The sequence below is a fragment of the Lygodium microphyllum genome, chromosome 12, assembly GCF_053477565.2.
Source record: "Lygodium microphyllum isolate KBCC chromosome 12, Lygodium_microphyllum_v1.1.10, whole genome shotgun sequence".
NCBI lineage: Eukaryota > Viridiplantae > Streptophyta > Polypodiopsida > Schizaeales > Lygodiaceae > Lygodium > Lygodium microphyllum.
The window spans coordinates 30,823,111-30,847,779 of NC_141146.1; the positions used below are offsets into that span (position 1 = coordinate 30,823,111).

Consider the following 24,669-nt stretch of genomic DNA (forward strand, 5'->3'; position numbering starts at 1 on the left):
ATGCTGACTCCCGTTTTTCCAGTCCCTCTTCCGCTTTGTTACTGCACTTGGTCGGCTCCTGGAAAGTGGTGCTCCAAAAGGCCCGTTGGCACCCGGTAGGGGACCGCTTGCAGACTAACTCCTTTCAGCTGGAATTGTTGGCAGTATCGAGACTACTTTCATGGGAAGATAAACATCAGCTCAGATTGAGATTTAACCGCATGGCCCGTTTGGGTGTGACATCGGTTGCGGATGCTACCCTTGCCACTCGCAATGTCCTCGTATCGTTTCGGACTGCTAGGCGACTTTTCAAGAGCCCACGCGGATACCGTGATTTATGGGGAAAGCTTTCGTCGGAGCTTCAGGGTAGGCAACCCTTTCCTTCCCTGGCTGTGGATCGCCCTTGGTAGGACTGGGACCTTGCAGGCCGGTTGAGTCTGGAAAAGGCCTCTACTAATCAGGTGTATCATCTTCTCATTCAAGATCACCAATGGCTGGGTGAGAAAGCTAATACTGTTTGGGGCCTGCGGAAATCGCTGACTTGGTGGCAGACAACGCTGATGGAGGGCTGGCTGAATAAGGCACCTTTCAAATGCAAGGTCTTCCTTTGGCGGGTAATGATTGGTGGTCTTCCTCTTGCCTCGGCCCTTGCCAAGCGTCGCATCTCGAATGGCAATTGTTTCTTCTGTACCACATCGGCGGAATCGGCCCGACATCGTTTTCTTTCTTGCCCGCTCGCCAAGAATATCTGGTCACTCTTGTCGCACATTTGGCGCACTGTGGTGGGATCCTCACTAACTCCTTTCGACTGGGTTTTTGTGCGCCCGAAGTATCCCACACCGCCACAGTTGCATATGAAGATCTTATTTCACTTTTTCAGATACTGGGGATGCTGGCACATTTGGACCACGCGCAATGCTTTTCTCTTTGATTCGGCCTCTAATGTACCGCGCCATATTGCCAGGCTTAAAGGGCTCTTGCATTGGCAGCTAGATCTCATCCGACACTCCGACTTGCTCCCTCGGGAGGATTTGCATCCGTGGCATATGGCAATTGCCTCTGGGTCGTTGCCATGATTGGTGTAACTTTTTTAGTGCATTACTACGGGGATTTCCCACACGTTGGCCTAGGGCCCTCGTGTCTCTTGTAATCAGAAAGAGAGAGAGAGAGAGAGAACTTCTTCACCTGATGGCTTAGGGTCATCAACTATCTTGTAATCAAGTAATCTTGTATTTTTTTTCGTAATTAATACAATTACCTTTGACGAAAAAAAAAAGAGAGAGAGAGAGAGAGAGAGAGAGAGAGAGAGTTTTTCAGTTGTTTAATGGTTTGTTTTTTTTTCCTGTTACAGGCGTCCAACGTCTGTGCATGTTCGGCCTGCTGATAGTGATGAAGATGATTTTCGAGATAAGGACTATGATATCACCTCAATGTCACGAAATTTAGACCTTAGATATGGCATTTTAGACCCTGAAGATGCGGATGAGGTAGTCTTTCACAACTGGGAAATAATGATGATGTGTTGCTTGAGCTCGTGTATGATCACTCTCTTTTTGTATAAGAATGATTTCCAAATCGGTATTGGTATTGCAATGTCCTTGGATGTTTTTGTTCAAGAGTTTACTTGTTGCCACTTTAAAAGGTTCCCTAATTAGGCTCAGTATCTGAATGCTTCTGAACATGTAAATAGGTGTGCATATGTTAAGGCCTACTCTTGTATGTTGTCAGACATAGTTGTGAGGTTTGAATTCTGCAAGTTCAAAATTTTAAAGGACGATTATGTCTAGTTAGGATTTTTTATCTTCTAGTTCCCTAGTGTTTTACTGCTTTCTTTTATGAATGAGGCATGCACTTAGTACATGGGATGCGTTTTGGGAACAGGCATGGGGACAGGAATGGCCTTCCCCTATCACCATGAGAGGGGGTTCTAACATGGGGATGGGATTGGGATAGTATGAGGACAGGATGGGAGGGATGGAACTGGAACGGGAATCTAGAAAATAGCCATCCCATATTACTATGGGCAGGCAAGGTTGTAGATAAACTTTCAGGGTAATAATTTCTAGGTAAATAGTGTCAGAAAATGTTTATCTGTATTTCCAAATGACGATGGAAGAACTTTGAGATGAAGGTCAGCCTTACAATACTATCCCTACCATGCGACTTCTTCAAGCAAATGCCTTCAAATAGAAGCAAATGGTTTGGAATGCTAAAGAATGGAGCTTGATCTGGCTTCAGTGATGATGATGGGTGTTCCAATATATACTTGTTTTGGGCAGTTGTAGATGGAAAGTTGAAGTGAACAATTGAGGAGCAGCCAGCACCCCCACCCCCTCACCCAATCACACACCCCCCCAAGCCAGACTCATGCAGGCATTACAGGATATTCGCATTGCAGAGGATCTATAGTGTAGGGATTTATGCTTTGCATGATAAGTGATATGAAGGGTTTCTTTCATCTACTCTATTCGGTGTTTATGTTGATGAGCTCTTAGATTATGTGGATAGATTGTTTCAACCAGGTGTGAGCGTAGTTGTGTATCAATACTCCATCTTGTTTTATGCAGGTGATGTGGTAGTGATCACAAACTGTCCTAAGGGTAGCAGAGACCCATGGATGTATGGCATGCCTTTTTCACAAATAGAGGTTTGACAGTGAACCTCGGAAAGATCAATGTGATGTTGTTTAGTATTACATGAGCTTCCTGAGTGGGGCATAAGTTTACCCTCTGAGGTGATATGGTTGAGTATGCTAGATCCTATGTTAATGTGGAGGTCATGTTCATTGGACCCACATTTTCATTGCAAAATGCAGCTGCTGCTAGGTTGGGTAGAGGTTATGCAGCCCTCGGAGCACTTGAGTTTCGATAGAGATGGACAACAACTCAGCCTGGGAGAGTGTGTAGACAATAGAGAGAGAGTGTATGGTCACTGCTTGACACTTGATTGATTGGAAAGTGTGTAACACAAAGTACAAAGTACAACCCTTAGACTTTAAGATTGTGTAAGTGGCTTAAAGTGCGTTGACACACAAATGTGTGTAGTGTGCAGTAAGTGACCAGATTGTCACATAAATACACAAATAAAGAATAATGTGACTGGGGGAAAAAACTTCTCTTATGGAGAGTAAAAAGTGCCCCATTATCCTACGTGTGGATTGTAAAAAGTGCCCCCGTGGATCATCGATACTCTTGTGTGAGCGTAGGCACGAGTAAAACCCAACAAACCCCCTTGGAGTGATAAGTGATCAGCATAAAGCATCATCTATGAAAGGAGATTAAATTTAAAGCATTGTGAAATGCTTCAAATTTGTCATGAGGAAGAGCTTTGGTGAAGATGTCTGCCACTTTGTTGTTGGTAGGATATTAGACAAGGTTGATATCTCTTGCATGTAGCCTCTCTCTGACAAAGTGATAATGTATGTCAATGTGTTTCATCCATACATGAAACATTGGGTTCCGCACCATTGCAGTTACACTTTGATTGTCAGTAAACAAAGGAGTAGGCTCCATGACAGATTCATCAAGATCAGCCAATAAACGTCTCAGCCATACACATTCAACTGTAGTAGTGAAAGCTGCCTTGTATTCAGCTTTACAAGACGATGTGGTAATAGTGGATTGTTTCTTCCCAAGCCAAGAAATGCAAGAAGAGCCAACAAAGAAACAATTTTCACCTGTAGAGTGATGAGAATCAAAATCTCCAGCCCAATCGGAATCACTGTAAGCATGTAATTGCAGTGTCCTACCCTTGGCATAAAGCAATCCAAGAGTCCTAGTGCCTCGCAAATAATGGAAAACGCGCTTCATAGCTTGCCAATGTGACATGCGTGGGTCGTACATATATCTGCTCAAGGATGAAATTGCAAATTGAATATATAGCCTTGTGTTGCATAAATAAATGAGGCATCCAACTATTGCAGTATATATATGAATGTCAAACATATCACTGTCATCATGCAAAGGTAGCTTAAGTCAAGTCTCCATTGGTGTGCTTACTGCCTTGCAATCGTGGAAGCCAAATCTCTGAAGGAGTTTACCAATATATTTTGACTGTGACAATCCAATGCCTCTAGTATCATGAATAAATTGACTGCCCAAATGGTAATGCGAAGGCCCCAAATTTGACATATCAAAAGTTTGCTGCAAACTTTTCTTAAATGCTGAAATTTAACCAGCATGTGTCCCTGTGAGCAAAATATCATATACATAAGGACAAATGACTAGCAAGGATCCCCTCTCTTTGCATATATAAAGAGTGAACTCTAATGGGCTGTTAATGAACTCTTGGTTAAGTAAGGAAGCATCAATTTTGGCATACCAAGCTCGTGGAGCTTGCTTACAATCATACATAGCCTTTTTCAGCTTGCATACCAAGTGTTCGGATCCTTCAATTGCAAAATCCATGGGATGCTGAACATACACTTCTTGAAGTTCCCCATGTAAAAATGCAGTTTTAATGTGAAGATGGTGCACAATCCAACCATAATGGGCAGCCAATATAACCATGCGCCTAATAGTGGTCGTACGGTTTGTAAAAGCAAATGTGTCCTCATAATCAATGCCTTTCTTTTGCGTATAGCCTTTTGCCACAAGTCTAGCCTTGTACTTATCAATGGATTCATTCGCTTTTTGTTTCAGCTTATAGACCCATTCAGTACCAATGGCTTTCTTTACAACATGCAATGCAACTAGATTCCATGTTTGATTCTTCATGATAAAATCAAATTGAGGTTGCATTGCTGCCATCCAATGCTCACTTTGTTGTGGATCCTCAAAAGAATCAGGCTCATCATCATCAAGTGTGTATTCTGCCATAAGAAACTCCATCGCACTAGCATGATTATGCAAACTTGTTTGTCTTCGAGTACGACCAACAAAAGGAGTATCCAAATGATCGTCTTGTAGAGTTTGCAAGCACCATCTAGGTGTTTATCTAGTCTCCTGATTATGTGCATGACGTTGATGACCTCAAGTTCGGTATCTTGTTGAATGTTCAGATCAGCCATAGGCTGAATTTCTACACTATGTAATGGAGCAATTGGCTGAACATTTTGTTCATTTAATTGAACTCTAGTTGTATCACGAAAAGAAATAGGCAGTGGCCCTTCAAACATATCGTTTGCGGCTTGATATGTGTCATAACCAACAAGAGATAATTCTGATTTTTCATAAAAAATCACATCTCTATTGACGAAGACTTTCTTGGAAATAGGATTGTACAATATGTACCCTTTGCTTTCACTATTGTACCCCACAAATATGTACTTGATAGCCTTTTTGTCCAAATTTTTTCTCAATACTTTGGGAATATGAGCATATGCAAGACAACCAAAAGTATGAAAGTGACCAACTGAAGTTTTTTGATTGTTTCAAGCCTCAAAAGGCATTATATTTTTCAATGCTTTAATAGGCCACCTATTCAAAAGGTAACAAGCGCACATAATTACTTCCATGCAAAAGCCATGTGGCATTTTTTTGAGCTTTCAGCATACATCTGGCTATCTCCATGAGTGACCGATTCTTTCTTTCTGCAACTTCATTTTGTTGTGGAGTATGTGCAATAGTATACTGATGTGCAATGCCTTTTTGCTTCAAAAAATTATTTGGCAAGGAAGATATTTATTGATTTTCCACAAGTGCAGTAAAAGCCAAAAATGCATCATACACTCTCGACTTTTTCACCAATGAATAAACCCAACAAAAACGTGTAAAGTTATTATTGAAGGTCACCGAGTAATAACATCCATCCAATGACTTTGTTTTCATGGGTCCACATACATCTGAATGCCCAAACTGCAACGTGGTTGTAGCTTTTAAAAGCCGCATCATAAGGAAAAGAAAACCGATGCTTTTTTCCCAAAATTCATCCCTCACAAATGTGCTCAGGAAATCTCTCCAAGAGAGGTAAGCCTTCCGTACTTTGCATAAGCATTAAACTACCATAGTTCACATGCCCCATATGAGCATACCATAACTTTGCTTGTGATATAGCAAGAGTAATAGTGGATGCCAAATAAACAGATTGATAAACCGAATGAGCATCTAACTCATAAAGTCAATGACATAATGTGCGAGTGAGTACCAAAGTAAAGAATTCCTTATCCTCGACCATGTATTTATCATTATCAAAAGTGACTTATATTCCACATTTTGCTAAAGAAGACATGAATAGTAAATTCTTCATCCTTGGCACATATAAAGCATCTTGCAAATGGAGAGTAGAGCCATCAATGGCTTTCAAGACAATCTCTTCAACACCTCTAACAGTGCATTGTCGGTATATTGCACCAATTTGCCAATAAAAGCTGCAACAACAAAGGTAAACAAATCCCTGCGGGATACAATGCGTCAATAATTTAGTCTAGGTCCAAATCTAACATTAGGTACCACCTAGTACCTGCCAAGCATAACTTATTACAACTTTTGCCTTTGGCATCAACTGATATCTTGGGGTCTTGGGTCCCACACTATGAAATAATTAACTTGCACCTCACATGTACAAGTCATATTGGCACATTGATTAAATTTTAATCAAATGCTAAGCAAAGGAATAAAATTTCACCTCCTTGTGACACATGGTAAATTGAAACTTTTTCTGCACTTTAGATAAGGTGTACGAAGGCCTAGGGGAGCTGATGTATTTATTGTACAAGGCTTTTTGGAGTTGGAAGATGTGGCTACAAAGGTGTACACAACTTTGCTCGGATCCATGACTAGACCTCTTGGGTGTGTGTGTGTGTGTGTATGTGTGTGAGAGAGAGAGAGAGAGAGAGAGAGAGAGAGTTATATTAACGTCTTCTAAAGACCAAAACTGGCCTATGAGACAAACTGTGATACAACTGATGAGGTCCAGCTATCCAAAATAAAAGTGCTGAATGAAAAGCTAAAAACTGGAAACTGAAAATACGGTGTTGAGTGTGATAAGTGTCGTGTATGTGTATGTGCGTATGTAGCTCTGATACTCCAGATAATGGCTACAAAAGGGGAACAAATGTCGGCTGTGATAGGGGAACAACTGTCGGCTGTGATAAAGTGGTGCGATGTGTATATGTAATAGATGCAGGGAGATATACTATCCTGGGATGTAGTAGCAGTCGTCGAAGTCGCTAATAGCAGGTGATCCCTCTTGGATGCAGGATGTGGTATATCGGCGGTGGAGAAAGAGCAAACTGGAGATCTGAGATCGAATGTGTCGAGTGTCGTCGGATCTTAGTCTGCTGTCGATGTAGATCAAGAATCCTCCGTATCTCCTGTCGGTGTGGCTGTGGGGTCCGAAACCCACGGATCCTCGTGCGGCGTCGGGTACGCTGGTCCTCAGCCTGCTGTAGTGTGAGCCCGGAGGTCTGGACGGAGGCTGGTACAGTAGCTCTCACTCTGTCTGTCTGAAAGAACTGTGTAATAGTCGTCTGGGTGGGCCCCTCTCTGACTGGGACCCGCTGTGTGCTTTGCTCTCTGATGTGCCATGCCTCTCCCAGAAAACGGCCAAATGATCTCTGATCCATATCAGTCATACATCCCTGAAGTGAGCTGGTTAATTTGTATCTAGATCTCAACTCTGAGTATGCCGGGCATCTGAGAACAAAATGCTCCTCACTCTCCACCTCTGATTTGCAAAGGGGGCATATCCTCTCCTCCCGTGGGATGCCACTAGCTTTGCCACTCTCAATCATAAGCTGATGTGATGATACCCTGAGCTGTCCAATAAGAACTCTCAATCGATGTGGCATATAGATCTGCATATATCTCGGAATCTCTATGAATTCCTGCTCTCATATGCTCAAGAACTGTGTATAATAATGTGCCATCTTCGATGGCAGTGGCTGTGCAGGACTGACCCATGTCCTCTGTATATAAATATGCCATATCTCCTGTCTGATGACTCTGTTCCTCACAGAGAGAGAGAGAGAGAGAGAGAGAGAGAGAGAGAGAGACTTTTGATTATCTGGACTGGTCTTTCATTGCAGAACTTATGTCTACTATGGGCTTTGGTACTCGGATGTCTCGTCTGATCTACACCATTAGTGCTGCAGCTTCTTCGCGAGTCATGCTGAATGGAGGTGTTACCGAGCCTTTTGTCCTTGCCCGCTCTGTGAGACAGGGTTGCCCTTTGAGTCCTCTCTTTTTTGCCCTTGCGACTCATCCAGTTCTTTCAATGTTATCTCATCTGGAAGCTTCTTCGCAATTGGTTGGATTGTCTCTTCCTTTTGGACAGCACTTCATTGGTCAATCCTTGGCTGATGACAGCTTTATGATTCTGTGTGCGGACAAGGAGAATCTTCGTAAAGCGTTAGATGTTTGCGCTCTCTTTGGTCAGGCCTCTGGTCTTCGCATCAATGCTTTGAAATCAGCTATTCTCAGCTGCACGGAGTCGGATTTGCAGTCATTGGACTGGCAGGGAATGGTTGTTCCTCGTGGTTCCATTGTCAGGCATCTTGGATACCCTTTGGGTGTTGATGTTCCGCCAAAGCAGCTACTAGAGTGGATTTCATAGAAACTGGCAGCGAAATTTCTGTATTGGAAGTCACAAGCTTGGCCCTTCCATGTTCGCCTCAAAGTGGCTCAGACAATTATGCTGCCAATGCTCACATATTTCTTGCCCTTGCTGCCTTGGACTACTACTACATTGTATGCTCTTACGCAGTATATTCGTTTCATGTTATGGAAGAAGGATTCCTTGCATGCAGGCATTTCGTGGATTTCTTGGTCGCATGCATGTACCCCGAAACACATGGGTGGTGGGGCTATCTTAGATGCCAAAACTCATATGCTGGCACTTCGTTGGTCTCTTTTTTGCGCCGTGTGCTTGGATCATCACCCGTGGGTTTTTATAGCCTGTTATTTTCTTGAGGATCACGGGCTTTTGCACGGTAATACCCAAATTCCGGGTTCTTAGTGGCATATTCTTAATGCAGATGCTCTGTTTTCGAGTCCTTCATCATCTCTGCTTGCCCATTTGGTATATTCTTGGAGACTAGTCCTCCAGAAGGCTCGGTGGCATCCAGCGGAGGACCGCTTAGCTACTAACTCCTTCCAACTGGAATTGTTGGCAGTCTTGTGGTTACTTTCTTGGGAAGGTAAACATGAGCTTAGACCAATATTTAACCGCATGGCACGTTTGGGCTTGACTTCGGTCGCAGATGTCATCCTTGCCAGTCGCAATGTATTGATAGCGTTTCGTACAGCCAGGAGACTTTTCAGGATCCCTCCTGGATACAGGGATTTATGGGGATAGCTTTTGATGATGCTCCAGAACAGACAACCCTTTCCTTCCCTTGCTTCGGATCGTCCCTGGCAGGACTGGGACCTTGCAGGCCGGCTGAATTTGGAAAAGGCTTCAGCTAACCAGGTGTATCATCTTCTGATTAAAGATCATCAATGGCTGGTTACTAAAGCCAATACTCTATGGGGATTGCGTAAATCCCGGTCGTGGTGGAGGGTAACGGTGATGGAAGCCTGGTTGAACAAGACACCTTTCAAATATAAGGTCTTTCTTTGGAGGGTAATGATTGGTGGTCTTCCGCTGGCTTCAGCCCTTTCCAAGCGTCGCATCTCCAATGGCAATTGTTTCTTTTGTACCACCAGTGTGGAATCGGCTCGTCATCGATTTATTTCTTGCCCTGTCGCTAAGAAAATCTGGTCTTTCTTGTCGGCAGTTTGGCGCGCGGTGGTTGGTTTCTCGCTCACCCGTTTGATTGGGTTTTTGTGCAGCCCAAATACCCCACACTGACACAGCCACATATGAAGATCTTGTTTCACTTTCTTAGATATTGGGGCTGTTGGCATAACTGGACCATTCGGAATGCTTTTATTTTTGATTCCGCCTCTAATGTTCAGGGGCACATGGCTAGGCTGAAAGGTCTCTTACTCTGGCAGATAGATCTTATTCGGCTCCCTGACTTGCTCCCTCGGGAGGACTTACTTCCCTGGCATATGGCAATTTCCACTGCGTCTTTGCCATGACTTTTTGTAACTCTTGGGTTGTTTACTTCTTGTAGCGAGAGAGAGAGTTTTTACACACGATGGCGTAGAGCCACCGTGTATCTTGTAATCATGTAAACTTGTACTTTTTTTTTGTAATTAATACAATTATCTTTTGAGAGAGAGAGAGAGAGAGAGAGAGAGAGAGAGAGAGAGAGAGTGTGTGTGTGTGTGTGAGAGAGAGAGAGAGTTATATTAACGTCTTCTAAAGACCAAAACTGGCCTATGAGACAAACTGTGATACAACTGATGAGGTCCAGCTATCCAAAATAAAAGTGCTGAATGAAAAGCTAAAAACTGGAAACTGAAAATACGGTGCTGTGAGTGTGATAAGTGTCGTGTATGTGTATGTGCGTATGTAGCTCTGGTACTCCAGATAATGGCTACAAAAGGGGAACAAATGTCGGCTGTGATAGGGGAACAACTGTCGGCTGTGATAAAGTGGTGCGATGTGTATATGTAACAGATGCAGGGAGATATACTATCCTGGGATGTAGTAGCAGTCGTCGAAGTCGCTAATAGCAGGTGATCCCTCCTGGATGCAGGATGTGGTACATCGGCGGTGGAGAAAGAGCAAACTGGAGATCTGAGATCCAATGTGTCGAGTGTCGTCGGATCTCAGTCTGCTGTCGATGTAGCTCAAGAATCCTCCGGATCTCCTGTCGGTGTGGCTGTGGGGTCCGAAACCCATGGATCCTCGTGCGGCGTCGGGTACGCTGGTCCTCAGCCTGCTGTAGTGTGAGCCCGGAGGTCTAGCTCGAGGCTGGTACAGTAGCTCTCACTCTGTCTGTCTGAAAGAACTGTGTAATAGTCGTCTGGGTGGGCCCCTGTCTGACTGGGACCCGCTGTGTGCTCTGCTCTCTGATGTGCCATGCCTCTCCTAGAAAACGGCCAAATGATCTCTGATCCATATCAGTCATACATCCCTGAAGTGAGCTGCTCAATGTGTATCTAGATCTCAACTCTGAGTATGCCGAGCATCTAAGAACAAAATGCTCCTCACTCTCCACCTCTGATCTGCAAAGGGGGCATATCCTCTCCTCCCGCGGGATGCCACTGGCTCTGCCACTCTCAATCATAAGCTGATGTGATGATACCCTGAGCTGTCCAATAAGAACTCCCAATCGATGTGGCATATAGATCTGCATATATCTCGGAATCTCTATGAATCCCTGCTCTGATATCCTCAAGAACTGTGTATAATAATGTGCCATCTTCGATGGCAGTGGCTGTGCAGGGCTGACCGCGGCCCGTCATCGATTTATCTCTTGCCCTCTCGCTCAGCGAGCTATGGTTGGTTTCTTGCTGAGCCCTTTCGATTGGGTTTTTGTACGCCCAAAATACCCCACACCGGCACAGTTGCATATGAAGATATTGTTCCATTTTCTTAGATACTGGGGATGTTGGCACAATTGGACCACTCGGAATGCCTTTCTTTTTGATTCGGCCTCTAATGTTCCGGGACACATTGCCAGGCTTAAAGGCCTCTTGCTTTGGCAAATAGATCTCATTCGGCACTTTGACTTGCTCCCTCGGGAAGACTTACTTCCCTGGCATATGGCAATTTCCTCTGCGTCTTTGCCATGACTTGTGTAACTCTGCCCTGGTTTTGTACTGACAGTTGACACATGCTGGCTTAGAGCCATCGTGTATCTTGTAATCATGTAAACTTGTATCTTTTTTCGTAATTAATACAATTACCTTTTACGGAGAGAGAGAGAGAGAGAGAGAGAGAGAGAGAGAGAGAGAGAATGGCAAATCACTAGGAGGGTGGTCACAAATAAGATGAGCACACACTTTATGACCTTTTTTTATAGAGAAAAAGTTGGAAAAGACACTACTATCCTGAAGCAGGACTCCAGGAGAAGTTGAACTAGATAAGTTCTCTTTGATCTACGAGGATCTTATTAGTGTGGGCCTTATCTCCACTTTCTAGGAGATTATGGCATTAGGGGCTATGTAATAATCTCTTAGGGACTATGTCAGTGAGACTTTTTAAGAGATTATGGCATTAGCGGCTATGCTAGAGAGACGTTTTTAGGGACTGATGCACCTCATTTCCAAGGGAAGTGGAGACAGATTGGAGATCACATAGTGGAGTTGGATCACTTTGCTTGAAATTGTGTACAAGATCCTTGTGATAGCAATCAGTCTCAAACTAGCTCTATTGATGCTAGATGTTATCCACCCATCTAGACTGGCTTTGTCCGCGTACCATCTTGGGTAACATCTTCACTTTTGGGGAGCCCATGGCTCTCAGGGAACCAATACCTTGTTGTGCTCCTTGAGTTTGAGAAGGCATATCACCATCTGGATTGGGAGTTCTTAAAGCGCACAATATCGAGGATGGAGTACCGCCTTTTTCTTCCTTAGGAACAACGAGCCTCAAGGTTATGATTGGTGGGTTGTGCATCCAGAGATCAATGAGATAGGGCTGCCCATTAACCACCTTCTTGTTCTTATTTGTAGTTGAGATCCTTCTTGAGAGAGAGATTGAGAGGTTTCAAAGGTATCATGACACCCATTCTTGAGTTCGAGCAACTTCTTAATGTCGAGTTTGTTGATGACACAACAATTTATTTAGAGAGGGATGACAATAACTTTAGGGCTTTTTTAGCAACCATGGAGATATTTTGGAGAGCAACATGGGCACTAATTAACTAGGACAAGTCCTATGGATTCTAGGTACGTAACAATTGTTGAAAACCACATAATTTCGTATAGTTTTCCTTCTTTGTTCCCATTTTTGGTTTTAGTTTCCAGCCCAAAAAGGCTTTCTAGGGCCTTCCAAGAGTGTTGGAGCCCCATTCGAGACACTTCAGTAGGTGAGATTCGAGATTGTTCATGCCTATATATACGACACCTCCCATTCATTCTTTATTGTTACTCACCACACTCTCTCACTTCTTCTGAGACTTTTATTCCTTCTCTCCTTCCACCATCTCAATCCTTGCTCATCAGTAGGTGCCAATCATCTTCCTCTAGAGGTCTGCGTTTATGGTGGCAGAGGCTCCATTCCCAGCTGGCGACGATCCCTTCATCATGGCGGCAACATCTTGAGGGTGACACTCCTTGCATTTGTCATCTTTTGCTCTGCTCATCACCTGGCGACCTTCCTACAAAATGGGTGTCGGCTTCTCCTCTAGGCAGCTTCATCAATTTGCGTTTAGTTGTCTAGGTGGCTCCTTCATCACCCGGCGATAGATTACTAGTTTTTGCACCTTGTGTTTGGTAGTCAAGAGGCTCCACCCATTTGCATTTGTTGCATCTAGGATCTCCTTCATAGTTGGCAACCTTCTCCTCCATCAGATGTTAGTATTAGAGGCTGCTACATTTGCATTTTTAGCTTCTCACTCCTCCACTTCGGACATCACTCCCCAATTGCTCCTGTTAGTCATTAGGCTTGCATTTGCAGACTTAGAGGATCCTTACTCTTCGACGACATTCTTCTTGCTTGAGGCATCACCACTCTTCATCTCTGCATTGCAGATTTAGAGGCTTCTCTTCGAAGGCAATCTCCCTACTCAAGGTGACATCTCATCATCCCTATGTTTGCAAACTTAGAGGCTTCTTCGGTAGTCTTTCTCCTCTAGGGCATCATTCATGCTACAACACCCTTGTATCTAATTCACTTCATTTATTTAGCTCTTCATCATCTTATTTATTTGAGTTTCTCTTCTCTTCTTAGTGTTTTCCTTACAGACACTATGTTTCTCCCTTGCAAGCCCTACTCTCTCTCTCTAGTTGCTCAGTCATTTGTTGACATGGTATTAGAGCCAGAGGTGCTCAATGAGCCTTGAAGATCCTCCACATCAGAGAAGGAAAAGACAGGTTGCAGGGTGGGCATCAACATCTGATTCTTACTCTACATTTGCTGTGTCACTGGGAGATATCCTTCTTTTTCCTCACACCCTCCCTTTTACAGGTTGCCACTCTGGTACTTTGGTGTCTCCACCTTCAAATTGCCTATCTATTGGGTGCTTTTATTGCCGCAAGAACGGTCACATATTCGAAGCTTATCGATATCGACTTTTACTCCCTACCGCATCGAAGTAAATGCATCTTCCACCGGGGACTCCTTGTGCTACGTGTCCTTTTTGGGCCGTAGAGATTATTTTGTATCAGCTCTCAGCTTACTATGCTCAAGGCAATAAGATGCATCTGATGCTCACTAATTCCTTACGAGCAAATGGAGGCGCTATGCCCTCACGAGGCAATTAATCCTCCTGTAGACTACCACACTATGTGGAGGCTTCTACCATCCATTTTTGAGTTCAATGTCTACCATGGCCCACATCTCCTCCACAGTCCACTCTGTTGAGAGCTTGGTACTATTCCCCACCCTTTGCTCATCCTCGTCTTAAGTGTCCTATCCCACCCTCTTCTACTCAGGTTTGAGAAGACACCTTGGGTGCTCTTCGGCTTTCACTCCTTCTGAACCCCATTTACCTTCTTTGGCGGGATCGGTGGTACTTCCTTCGTCATTTGAGATCTCGGAGTCCATGAATCATGAGCATTTGGATTCCTATCTCCTTTAGAGGGGGATTCAGAGAGGGCTTACATTACTTCTTTAGCTTTGAAGGGGGCTCCCACTCCTCGAGTTTCAAAGGGGGACACTACTACTCTCGGAGTTCTTTCCCAACCATCTTTTACTTCTGAGGTTTGGCTCTCTTTCGAGTACTTTTGCCTCCATTGAAACCCAACATCTAGAGGATCTTGGGGCCCTTGGATTTTCAGCAGCAACTTTGTGACTAGGCCTTCGTATTCCTTCTGACATGTGTCATGGAGTGAGTGGCTCCGTACCTAAGGTTGTGATTCAGGTTCTACTACTCATTGGGTCTCCTGACTATCTTCACAGGTCTCCTTTCAGGTGGCATCCTCTGATTACAAGGTGGATCTTCTTCTCTTTCCCTCACTCCTCTTTCGTGCTCCGTTTTGGGCCTGAGAGGGGGTTGTTGAGAAACCACATCATTTTATACAATTTCCCTTCATCATTCCCATTTTTGGTTTCACTTTCCAGTCCCAAAAAAGCTTTTTAGGGCCTTCCGAGAGTGTCTGAGCGCTGTTCAAGAGACTTCAATGGGTGAGACTTGAGATTGTTCGTGCCTATATGAATGGGACCTCCCATTCATTTTGTATGGGTACTCACCACACTTTTGTCTCTTCTCTCTCCTTCCACCATCTCCATCCGTGCTCATCAAGCACCAATCACCTTCCCACAAAGGTGTGCATTTATGGTCGCAGAGGCTCCATCTCTAGCTGGTGATCATCCCTTCATCACGACAATAGCATCCTTAGGGTGGCACTCCTTGTGTTTGTCATCTTCTGCTCTGCTCCTCTCTTGGCGACCTTCCTACATGGTGGTCGTTTGCTTCTCCTCCTTTAGGCAGCTTCATCAGTTTGCGTTTGGCTGTCTGGAGGGCTCTTCCATCACTTGGCGATAGATTACCAGCCATTACACTTTGTGTTTTTGGCAATCGAGCGGCTCCACCCATTTGTGTTTGTTGCATTTGGGATCTCTTTCACAGGTGGCGACCTCCTCCTTCACCATGTGTGAGCATTAGAGGCTGCTACATTTGCATTTTCAGCTTTTGACTCCACCACCTCCAGCATCACTCCCTAGTAGCTTGTGTCAGTCATTAGGCCTGTGTTTGCAGACTCAAAGGCTCCTCACCCTTCAACGGCAGTCTTCTTGCTCTAGGCATCACTAGTCTTCATCCTTGAATTGCAGATTTAGAGGCATCTCTTCGACAGCAGTCAGTCCCCTTGCTTCAGGCGACACCTCATCATCCTTGTGTTTGCAAATTTAGAGGCTTCTTTGGCAGTGTTCCTACTCAAGGGCATCATTTGTGCTATGGCACCCTTGTATCAGATTCACTTTATTTATTCAGTTCATCATCTTATTTATATGAGTTTCTCTTCTCTTTTTATTGTTTGCCAGACACACTGTGTTTCTCCTTGCAAACCCAACTGTCTCTCTGGTTTCTTTGTCATTTCTTGACAACAATAGGCAGTTGGAATGGTCACTAGACAATGATTTTACTTGGGCTTCCTGCAGGACTGCGGTGAGATAGCTGGGATGCCATGTGGGCATTGACATTACCTTAGAGCAGCAGTCGGCATCTCTTCTTCTTAGCATCAGAGAGAAGCTGACTTATTAGAGCTTGGTGAGGGTCTCATTAGTAGGGAGAGTGGTGGTTGCCAACGAGGTTCTTCTCGTGATCATGCGGATCATTGCTTCCTGTTGAGAATTCTTCAGGTAATGCATTAGCCAGGTGAAGCACCTTATTAGGAACTTTAGCTGGTCACGAGAAGATGGGAACTTGCCTAGCATGAAGGTGGCTTCGGATGCTATCACACAACCCAGATCTAGAGGAGGCCTACGGTTCTGTAAAGTACTTACATTGTTATGAGGATTCTCTCTTCTTATGCGATTGTGCTTCACCTTACCATGTGGTTTAGCTAATTGACCTGTGGATTTGGCCAGTGTATTGCACTGGGATGACTTCCTGTCCTCTGACTATGTTCCTACTGCACCAATTCCACCTTGGAGTTCAAATTACATGATTCAGAGATAGGAATTATAGCGAGTCTTACTCCTTGGCTTATGTGGACCACTTGATTTCTTGGTGCTATTTTATCATTCACCATCTGGGGGACATCCCAGTGAATATAGTCCATGTTTTTCTTGATCTCATTCACACACAGAGACTTCAACTGTCATTGGTTGCAGCACTTGCAAAGGGATCTGCTGATGTGTTTGTATCCGTTTACAGCAGACCATAGAATAGAAGGATTATTTCTTTTGAAGGAAGGGTGTCCAGCATAGATTACTTGTTTTGTCTATTCAAATTTTCTTTGTACATTGTAAGGTACAACATGTCTATTTGTATCATTTGTTCGTTGTCTATATAATTATTTCTGCTTTTATTGGTCACATTGGGTTTCATATGAAAAATGTTTCATGATTGCAGGATGTTTTCTTTGATGATGAGTCTGCAGAGGTGGTGATCTCTTCCTTACGACTTGGGGAAGAACACGACAGGTTCTCTCTATAATATATTGTTGGACTTATTAGATTTAGAGAGCTTCAAAAATGTGGAACGAGAATCACCCTGGCATACACATGGGCACATACATATACACATTCACATTCAATACTGAAGAGACCATGTATGCAGGCATGCAAGCTCACATGCACATGTACACATGTACGTATATGTCTAACAGTAAACCACAATGTGCTTTAGTAACATAAAGGAAAAAGGAAATAGAAGAGACGGAAATATTTTACCTTGTTTACAATCTTAACCCTTACTTCTGAAGGTAATGCCTCTAACCCTATCCTATGAGGATAGTTTTCTAAGGAGGGAAAACATTTCCAAACATGCATCTCGCACATTTTGTTCAAAAAGGTTTAGCCGCAAGCCATATTCTAAGGTTATTTGCAATAACCTCAGCCTAACTTAAGATTATTAGCAGGAGTAAATTGATAAATGTGCACCTTGCAAATATTTACTAAATTAGATTTGTTTAAAAATAAAAGGTTAATCACATTAATCTTTTGTAAGCTGTGTTGAGGGGGGTTAAGCTGAAGACATTGTTGAAGCTAGATCTCTAGGTTCCTAAGATGGGTTTAAAATCTAACATGCACTTGTGATGTCAGCATATCTGGAATATTCTAAAATAAGGTTGCAAAAGCTTATGATCATTGGCAGACGGATTAATCATCAGTATCACATGTGAAAGGGTATTGCAATAGACATATTTAGGAGCTATTAGTACTCAAACCAGAGTGTAAGGGGAAAATCCAAAGGCAAAATCCAAAGTATAAAACAACTGTGTAAGGGACTTCTGTAACAAAAACAAGCATGAAGTCATTTACAAGGCCTGAATGGATAATGGGTCAGGAGGTCTATAGTGGCACACTCTATAAGGGTGACAATGAAAGGAAGAGTCTCTACCATCTCCCACAGAGTGTGTGGACAATGTCCACCCAAATCTTGGAGAGGTTCTCTGCAGTGGATATGTCCAATAAATCTATAGCACTATTACATCTGGTGGTCCATACATACCAAGCAATAATGCTAGTTATGAGCTCCCATCAATGGCTGCATGCTTGGGTCGGCATTGTCTATGTTAATTCTGGCATAAGAATCATGCGCTTTAGTGTTGTTAAGGAGAAGATTCAGAACTGAAATATACAACTAATTGATCCATTATGTAAATGAAGAAAATGTTTGCTTGATGGCCTTAGTTTTGGTTTTGACCTCATTATAATCTGGATATTGTAGCCTGTATTTGGGATGCCACAATTAGAATGTTTCTTTGAAAAACCAATCTGGTGGGCTGTAGTGCCAGACTGTATGAGGGGCTAGGTGAAAATGGGTAATGGAATCCCAGTTCTCGTGGAAGCATCTCTCCTTCTTGTTGTCTCCACTTAGAGGCACTCTATAACCTCTTCCATTTCCTGTGGGGAGTATACAAGATCTCTGTTCAAATTCTACAAAAAGTCTTTGCAGTGGAAGCAACCTAATGGTCACTAGCATGGCTACACCTTGCAGTCCAAATGAACCAAGGAATGATACTTGGATCCTATCTATGACAGTGTCCTTAAGTTGGCTACGTGTGCGAGTAATCTTCAGTAGGGATCTTGCTCAAATACCAACCGATGATGAGAGAAGAGTGGCTCCTTTGAAAATCCTCTTATCTATATCCTAGACATTTATTCATGACCCAAGCTACTGCCTCCCAAGTCACTACCATAGTCTCTGCTATGCCATCTAAGATCATCTTGCGGGCTCTCCTTTAGACTCTTTAGCTTTGGGACAATCGCATAGACCATGCTTTTGAGTTTTCTCTAAGTCTATACATCACACATGCCATTGGGGTCCTGCCATAATTGAGCCATGTGCTGAAGCCAAACTCCTATGAGGCACTAGTCTAGGAAGAGAGAGATCTGCCTAGGCTTGAAGCTTTCATCCAACCTCCTTCAAAAGTCTCCCAAGAAGGGGGCTTAGATACCATGTCTATGCTAGTGATGAGTGATTGTCGGCTCTGTTTTGATGGTACTTATCTATATCCTCCTCCCTAGCCTGGTGGTGTAGCTAGAGAAGGCTACATTGCATGGTCTGGGCCTCTCCAAACCCACTCTGATCGATCCCATAATCTTCCTAATGTCATGGACCATGGTGTAACAAGGAATGGATCGGAAAAGTATTGACTGCGTGTGCATGGGAGGCTGCACTGGAGTCCATTTGTGATTTTGAAGAATTAACTGTACACTTAGAGATTTGATGTGCTCCTTTTGCCTGAGCTGTTAAAGTATCTTGAGCATTGTGTATGTTGGGTGCCTATTGCAATGATTTTGATGTTCAAGGAGGGAAAATAGAAGAGGGTGGAAGAGGATGCTGAAAGCAAGCTCAATGAGTGGCTGGCTTGTTGCATTGTGCAAGTTGAACATTTGTTGTTGTAGTTCCGGTGCATGAGGAGGGAAGATGGGATAGGAAGAGAGGGACGCAGCTTGGGCAAGGAATTGAAAGAAGGCTGCAAGGATGAAAGAGGAGGCTGAAAGTAGGTGACAAGTGATTGGCTTCTAGCAGGGTAGGCCTCAAGTCTTGCAAGAGGTTGGCAAGTAGAGGCAGGTTTGGGTAGGCTATGTCTAGCAGACTTAGGCAGGGTTGGGGAGAAGTATGTTGGCTGGAGTGACAGCACCAACATGTGACGAGAATAAGGAATGACAAGTGGAAGGGAGGTGAGGGATGGAGACGAGGTGGTGACCAATCTAGGGATGTAGTATTTGGGCGTGACATAAGTCACGATAGGCGATGTCACCCCGTTGGCATTAGGGTCATGTAAGCCATAGTAATCATTGGGTGAAACAATTTTGGAATTTGGTATACATGTTTACTTATAGATTAAATGGTAGACAATATTATTAGATGATCTTGTGGATCTTTATTAGGAACAAGTCTCTTTGTTTTGCAAATTTCTTTCCCGAACAAATGAAAAATATTGTGGATCTTTATTAGAAACAAGTCTCTTTGCTTTGCAAACTTTTTTTCTCCCAAGAAAAGAGAAGTCTATTAATAACACATTGGAGAAAATAGTTTGCTGTAAAATATGAAGTACAATGTGACTTTGAAGAGTGTGACTAAGACTCTTAACTACATTACAAGTACAACGGTTGTGTGAACAACCAATCGGGTTGGCTATGATGCTAGACCATTCGAAGAGCCCTTGGAAAAAAGTACTTGAGTTCTAAATTTGCAAGGCGGCCTCTCTTCTATCATCATTTCAGATTCTCCCAACATCCTCTGCCATCTTCAGCGGAGAGTGTGGATATTCTTCGTTGAAATCCTCAAGGGGTTTTGGCTAGGGATACATCCTAAAGGTCATTGATATAGCTATAAACCGCGGTCCAGATGTACCGAGCTATAATACTAGCAATTGGCTCCTATAGGTGACTGTGTTCTTGATCTAGTGTGCTTGTGAGATGTTTGGAGTGGGAACCATGCTCAAATGTTGTGGAGTAATGAGGAAAGACCGGTTTCTTTAAACATCCTTATATCCATTTGTTGGGTCTCTATCTGTTCCTAAGCTATAGCCCATGAAGTCACAACCATGGTCTTTGGTGTGCCATAGAAGGCCATCTTAAGGGCTCTTCTCTAAACCTCCTAAGCAACAGGACAATCTCAATATCTTTGCATCTTCTCTAGCTAACTGTGTCTCCCACATGGCATTGGGTCCGTGTTGCATCCAAGTCAAGTGCGAATTGCTAAGCTTTTGTGGGCTAATAGTGGCCTAAAGCTCTCATCTAGCCTTCTCTAAAAGTTTGATAAAAAGCTCTGGGATGCCTTGTCTATGCAAATGGAAGGTGGGTACTACTTGTGCTTTAATTTTGTGCATCTTTATTCTTCTCTCGAGCCTAGTAGATGTAGCCAAAGAATACCAAGTCACATGGTCCATGAAGAAAAGTGTAAACACTCCGAACAACGTAGTAACCTCAATAAGAACAATATTTGTTTGTTTTCAAGACTTAATATTTCAAGAAATGGAGAAAAAATATATTTAAACTTGAATATGATAATTATTTAAAAAATTACAATCAAGGAAATATAAAAGTAATGGAGACAAGATTGAGGGTTGAAGATCGGCAATAAAACCTTCCCCTCCTCCCTCCACACACCTCTCTCTCTTTTTTTTTTTCGTAAAAGGTAATTGTATTAATTACGGAAAAAAGGTACAAGATTACATGATTACATGATTACAAGAGACACGAGGGCCCTAGGCCAACGTGTGGGAAATCCCCGTACTAATGCACTAAAAAGGTTACACCAATCATGGCAACGACCCAGAGGCAATTGCCATATGCCAGGGATGCAAATCCTCTCGAGGGAGCAAGTCGGAGTGTCGGATGAGATCTAGCTGCCAATGCAAGAGCCCTTTAAGCCTGGCAATATGTCTCGGTACATTAGAGGCCGAATCAAAGAGAAAAGCATTGCGCGTGGTCCAAATGTGCGAGCATCCCCAGTATCTGAAAAAGTGAAATAAGATCTTCATATGTAACTGTGGCGGTGTGAGCCACCTTGGCTTGAGAGTTCCTAGAACCGTCTGACCTGGCCCAAAGGAAATTCTGCACTAGGTAGCGAAGCTGAGCTACACAAGACGAGGAGAAGCACCAACACGAGGCGATGTACCAAGCCGTTACTAGGAGGACATGGTTGACCACCAGGGCTCAGCCTGCTAGGGAAAGGCAAGGAGTACTCTAGTAGATCAGCTCCCTTCGAATAGAGTCGAGGACTGTAAGAAACTACTGGGCGGGAGTGATGTCGAGTCTCACTTGGAACCCTAGATAATGGACGGTCTGCCCTCTGCACAACCATCTAAATCTCAAGTGGATGCCCCACTCCGTACTAGAGTCCAAGCCTGTAAGGAAACCAACCGACTTTCGCCAGTTGATTTTCGCTCCCGCTGCATTACAGAACACCTCAAGAGCTAGTCTCACTCTCTCCAGCATCAACTCATTATCCTCTATGTAAAGTGTTGTATCATCTCCATACTCTGAGTCTAACAGATTCGTCTCCTCTCTCACCGGATGTCAGAGGCTGCGTAACCCACTCATACGTGATCTGAGGAAGTGAGACGTCGCCTCTGCAAAGAGTAGGAACAGATACGGGGCTATTGGGGCAGCCTTGCCGTACTGATCTCTCCAGCTGAAACTCCTCCCCTCACCTACCAACAATGTGAACCCTTCTAGTAGCCGATTTGCAAAGTGCAGAGACCCCACGGATCCATGCCTTCGGGGAGGCCCAAGCTAACTATGGTGCCCTCCAAGAAGTCTCAGTCCACCCTGTCATAGGCTTTCTTGAAGTCCAGGAGTAGTATAGCCATTCCCTGACCACTGTATTGGGCCCACTCTATTGCCTCAAAGAAGGTAAAGACATTGTCTAGGATGCTCCTACCCTGGACAAAGCCTGTCTGTGTGTCATGAATGATGTTTGGAAGCATAGGGTGGAGTCGCCTATCAATCATCTTTGCCAGTGCCTTATAGGCTAGTGGCAATGGGGTGATCGCCACTGGGATAGCTCCAACTGGTTTTTCCCTTTGCGGAGGAGACTGATAAGACCTGTCGATAGACTCCATGGCATTCGTCTTGAGCTGAAAATCTCTTGGAAAGCTAGCAGCAAGGGGTCCTTCACTACCTCCTAGTAGGTGGTAAAGGCCTTAGAGAGGTCATCCTCTCCCAGGCAATTCTGCCCGTCGTGTTTGTGGAAAGCCTCCTCTAATTCCTTCTCTGTGAAGGGGTCTAGGAGGGAGCGTCCCATCTTCTCTATGACGAGGACGGGATGTGATCCCACACGTGCTATCTGCATTGCTGTTCTTTGGCTGAGGCTCTCTCTTGCTGGAAAAGGCGTGTGTAGTAGTTGATGGCAATCTCCATCACCTCATCTGGGCTAGAGGGAATCCTTCCATACTGATCCTGAAGATTGCTTTTATCCTCTTCTGAGGTGCGAGGCTTATGTACTTGAAAAAATTCTGTGCACATCGTGTCCCCCTTCCGCGCTTAGAAGGCTGTTGAGGTGCAAAATGAGAACTCCAAGCGTCTGTCCTCTAGGCCGGCAATGGTTGCTCATGTGTGCACCTCCTGTGAATGAGAACTCCGAGCATCTGTCCTCTAGGCCGGCAATGGCTGCTCATGCGTGCACCTCCTGTGCGTGGAGGATGGTAATCTCTGCGTGGTTGCTAGGTTCCACCAAAGTGCTCTCTCCTCCTTCCAGCTCGGCTGCTTGGCCTGTAGAGTTGCCTCCTGGCAGATACTGCTCTCCAAATCTGCTCAATCTGTCTCTTCACTTCCTCCCTCTTGTAGATCGAGTCAGGGATCCGACAGGATCGTGTACCTAGGAAAGATGTTAGGGGATCAAGTGTCAGGTGGACCGGGCAGTGATCGGACAGAGTGGTGCTAGCCAACTGCCTTATCTAGCCTCCGTGAGAGCATCCTCGCTCTCCCACATAGAACCTGTCCAATTGCTCCAGCAAGACTTCGCCTAGCCGCCTGTATCCCCACGAGAAGTCTAGTAACCTTTCCCTCCTATGGAAAGCTGGGTCTCTCCAAGCATCGCGTGTTCCTACTGCCAGTAGGAAGACCTCCTATGCCTCCTGCTTCTCCCTAGCCATGCCTTGATAGTTTTTGCTTTTGCCATGTTGGTCCTCTAAGGCCTCCATGTTGTTGAAATCTCCTCTAAAAATCCTAGAGTCCACCTCTGGGAGTCGTGCTGCAATCTCCATCCAGAACTTGCTGCGTGCCTTGACTTGAGTAGGGACATAGACATTGAGGGCTCTAAGGTACGAGTCCCCAAAATCCAATTTGATCCATAGAACCCTCCTTGCCACAATTGTCCCATGGTCTCGTACACAGGTAGTAAGGCTCAGGTCAATCAAGGTGCATACACGTCCACTCCCGCTGTGGGCACTGATGGAAAACTCCTAGTAAGTGTGTGAATTGCCCGGGAGTACCTTCCCTACCCGTTGGGCCTAGGCGGAAGTGAGCTTGTGCTTTTGTAACAGTAAGATGTCGATATGTCCGGCAAGGGCAAGCTGCAGCTCGTACAAAACAATCAACTTCTTGGAACCACTTGCTCCACTATAGTGGAGGCTATTCACATTCTAGGATGCAAGATGTAAGCTCATAGGGAAACCTGTGACTGACCGAACAAGCATCTGATCGGTGTGGAGGCTACTGACGAAGAAGAGGAGCTACGAGGCATGTAGATATGCTTTGCTGTCGGCCTGGACGTTGAACTCCATTTCCCCATGGTGCGAACGATGGGGGTGATGGATGCACTTGGTGGTACCACCAGGGCATCTATCAGCGAGGCTCATAGGTGGGACTCTGTACACTAGTAGAAACGGACCACCTGTGCCTGGCGCCACTCGATCACATCCATCGGAGCTCTCCAATACGGGGGGGCTCGAAAGATAATGCTCAGATGTGGGACCTCGGCCCCAGTCCACCAGTTGATATCCATCATGCAACCTGGCCATTGCTAGGAAAAAAATGTTAGTCCTCCTCCCATTCACTGGGAGATGTGATCTGCCACCTGGCACTTCACCTCCTCCTCTATCTGAGTCATCGCCCAGTCTCTTATGTGAGAGGTTTGAAAGAAGGAAGCGTAGTTTGGTCCATTCGGTGGTGTTACTAGATGGACCT

The 24,669-nt window shown here is 44.4% G+C and overlaps 1 protein-coding gene across 6 annotated transcripts in view; it reads left to right on the top strand.

Moving 5' to 3' along the window:
• Positions 1–24,669, top strand: part of LOC148027597 (uncharacterized) — a 212,603-nt gene that overhangs the window by 181,048 nt on the left and 6,886 nt on the right. For all 6 annotated transcript variants that reach the window (XR_015692610.1, XR_015692611.1, XM_087689309.1 and 3 more), the window contains 2 exons: positions 1,331–1,466; positions 16,934–17,004. Coding sequence is in view for 4 of the 6 variants with exons in the window: in XM_087689309.1 (XP_087545435.1) it covers positions 1,331–1,466; positions 16,934–17,004 (207 nt within the window). In the remaining 2 variants the exon portion in view is untranslated. The remainder of the gene's footprint in view (positions 1–1,330; positions 1,467–16,933; positions 17,005–24,669) is intronic.